This window comes from Dipteris shenzhenensis, chromosome 25, assembly GCF_047967505.1.
Source record: "Dipteris shenzhenensis isolate YYH24624 ecotype China chromosome 25, Dip_SZ_1.0, whole genome shotgun sequence".
NCBI lineage: Eukaryota > Viridiplantae > Streptophyta > Polypodiopsida > Gleicheniales > Dipteridaceae > Dipteris > Dipteris shenzhenensis.
This window is the reverse complement of record NC_141620.1, coordinates 25,812,295-25,815,300: the sequence shown is the minus strand read 5'-3', so window position 1 is coordinate 25,815,300 and position 3,006 is coordinate 25,812,295. Positions and strand designations below refer to the sequence as shown.

The 3,006-nt window shown below is 43.6% G+C and overlaps 1 protein-coding gene across 1 annotated transcript; it reads left to right on the top strand.

Moving 5' to 3' along the window:
* The first annotated feature begins 1,223 nt into the window (after window positions 1-1,223).
* On the top strand, window positions 1,224-1,952 carry LOC147885666 (uncharacterized). The gene has a single exon (XM_087396186.1). The coding sequence runs from the start codon at window positions 1,224-1,226 to the stop codon at window positions 1,950-1,952; it is 729 nt and encodes a 242-aa protein (XP_087252312.1).
* Window positions 1,953-3,006: the final 1,054 nt, after the last annotated feature.

The window sequence follows — 3,006 nt, the reverse complement described above, 5'->3', positions numbered from 1 at the left end:
ACATTAGTTTGTCTATAGCATATGGACATACTGCATGCTTGTTTACCGTTATAGCGATAAATTTGATGTTCAAAGTCTGGGTGGGCCAAAATTCCATTCACATCGAAAGCATCAAAATTGCTCAATTAGAATTCAAACAGTAGACGTTTTATGGCACCAACAAGTACTAGGAGTGGCTTTGTACTCTAACATGGTTGTAAAGAGAGGTTGAAAATATTAAATATTTATACTATTAATTATAACTTGACTATTTCACTATTCAAGCTCTTACACTTCTTACACTTTGTTTGTTGCAAATATTCTTTAAATTTCATGATTAGGGTATTCAGAGATGTTGGATTTGTGCATTATTTACAGCAAAAAAAAGAGGCACCTTAATGAATCCTCTTCATAGAATTGTATAGTATTAAATGTTGTTGCAGCACCAATAATTGTCTTGAGGGGCTTGTCAGCCATTGGCTGGGCACTTTTCGACTCAAGAATGGATGAGACCATAAGCCATTCCTCCACGTGAAGGGTCCCCAAGAAGCGATGGGAATTTAAAAAAATTGTGTTGTGGGAGTTTGGGAGGCACTTGCCACGAGCGAGGTCACGGGGGCCATCCATATTCCTATTCTGAAAATGGTTTGATCTGACAATGGCTGAGATTTGATCTCAGTTGACCAGGGACCGTAACATGTCCATGAATCAGATTGAGAAGCCATTGGTGATATGGCTTTGGTTAAGTCAAACCCTTTTATCATAATTGTCTTGAGGGGGTTGCATTCCAAGCCATTGGCCAGGCACTTTTACGAGCAGAGGAAACGAGCTATTCCTCCACGTAAAGGGTCCCTAGGAGGCGATTGGAATTTCAAAAAAATTGTATTGTGGGAGTTTGGGAGGTACTTGCCATGAGCGAGGTAACGAGGGCTACCCATATTCCTATTTTGAGAATGGCTTGATCCGATGCAGGGGCGGCTGAGATCACGAGGGCTACCCATATTCCTATTTTGAAATTAACCTTCCCCCTCGCCCCTTATTTAAATTAACCTCCCCCCTCGCCCCTCCTTTATTTAATTCGAGCCCTTCCCCTCCTTTATTTAATGCGTTTAAGAAGAGTTCAAAGGAAAAAGAAGGGGCGTGGTTTCACACGGCCGGCATTCCCATTGTTTGACTGCCCACCTAAGGAAGGATCTCTCTCTCTCTCTCTCCCATACATACATATATATATATATATCCCGTCTATGGGCACCTCCTCACAACATCAGCAGCTCTCCCAGCCTCGCCCTCCATATCATCTCCCTGCACCTCCTCACTACGCAAATCTTCTGCCCCAGCTCGCCTCCATATCCTGTCCCTCCCACTCTACCCTCCTTGCCATGCTCCGCCTCCGCCAGCCCACCGGTTCCAGCTGCCCATTCTGCTGCCTGCACACCCTTGTCAGCATTTTCTTCTTGGTCGCTCTCCTCGACGCTTTCCAGCCCGCTTCTGCTCGCCCTCCTCCCGTCGATCATAAGTGGAGCATCATCTCCGCGTCCCCCAGCCCCTGGAATCATAACCAGACGCTTGAGTATTACGTCCATGTTCGCACAAACGACGTCGACCTCGGCCAACTCATACCTCCTATCAATCAAACGCTCACAAACTCCTTCGGATCCACTCAGCTGTTCGCCTTCAACGTCACCCGGGGGGCTGATCCTCAATCGACGCAGTTGGGGTTCATCCGCGGATACACAGTGCAGGCTAGCTATGATTCCACTTCCATCGGCATTGAGGTGGAGGGCTTGTCTTACGATGATGGCTCCTTCAAAGGCACCATACAGCTTCAAGGCTTCGTCGCTGCTGGAACCAACGAAATCGCAGTGGTGGGAGGCACCGGGGCTTTCAGAGGCGCAAGAGGTTACGCCGTCGTAACACAAGTGAGCTCCCAAGGGAATGCGTTTCTTTATCACCACCAGCTGCATTTTCTCTAATCTGTTTATGCTATTCACTGTTTCTCGTGGATGTGGATATGCGGGAGTCACGAATCGTACCGTTTCAATTTCCAACATGGATCCAATGGTACTTGTAAGCGCCTTGCGCGTTTGATAATAAGATGAGCTGCATTAATTTCAATCGTCGGTTGGTGAATTCAGAAAACTATGAGCTCTTTTGCTTTACAGAGCAAATGCGAATGACTTTATAGTTCTAAGCTCAATTGGAACGTAATAAGTACTTTATGAGACGTTATCTCGTTAACACAAAGTCGACACAACGAGTAACTCTTCATCCATTCTTACAAACTTACGCGACATGGAATGTTTGGTCAAACTAAGATGTATTCAAATCTACGTCTATATCTCATAAAAAATCTCCCAAACAATCATCATAAACTAAGATGTTCCATTCCCTATGGGAGTAGAAGCACGGTGGCATCCCCTCGAAGGCCTCAATCGGGTATGTGAGTTGGGTGGGTGAGTTATTAGATTATAATTATTATTTTTTAAACTCTTTCTTATAGCCTTCTTATCACTAAGCTTCCCATTTGTGTGCCTAAACCTTCATATATGTTGCTTTACGTATTCAGGTTCGGTCTTTAAATGTGATCCAATTCTTCTCTAGATTTGCAAAGCCTCTAGCTTCATAGCGGCGCTTGCTCTCTTTAATCTTCTCTTAATATTATCGATAAGATGGATCCTACCCAAGAAGAAGGCATGCCCTTGGAACTCTAAAAGTCCATGTATACTGAACTTAAGGTCAAAGTTATCATCCACTTGGTGATGAGATGCCAAACAAAATAGATTATGTTAGAATGTGGGTTTTTCCATGTTTAAATTAGAAAATTTGGCATGTTTATCATCGGAAACATAACAAAGCAAGGAAGAAAATACTCTACTAGTATCCATTATCAACCAAGGCAATGCCCTAATACATGTCCTACTTCATATAGGCATGTTTAGCATAAAGTCTTCCAAGCCTACTCAAAGACAAAATTTAGTCCTATGGTATACTCTAGAGTATACTCTACACTTTTTATGACATGTTTGT

Excerpts from the sequence above, each read along its gene's own strand:
- LOC147885666 (XM_087396186.1), top strand. The coding sequence starts at position 1,224 with ATGGGCACCTCCTCACAACATCAGCAGCTCTCCCAGCCTCGCCCTCCA.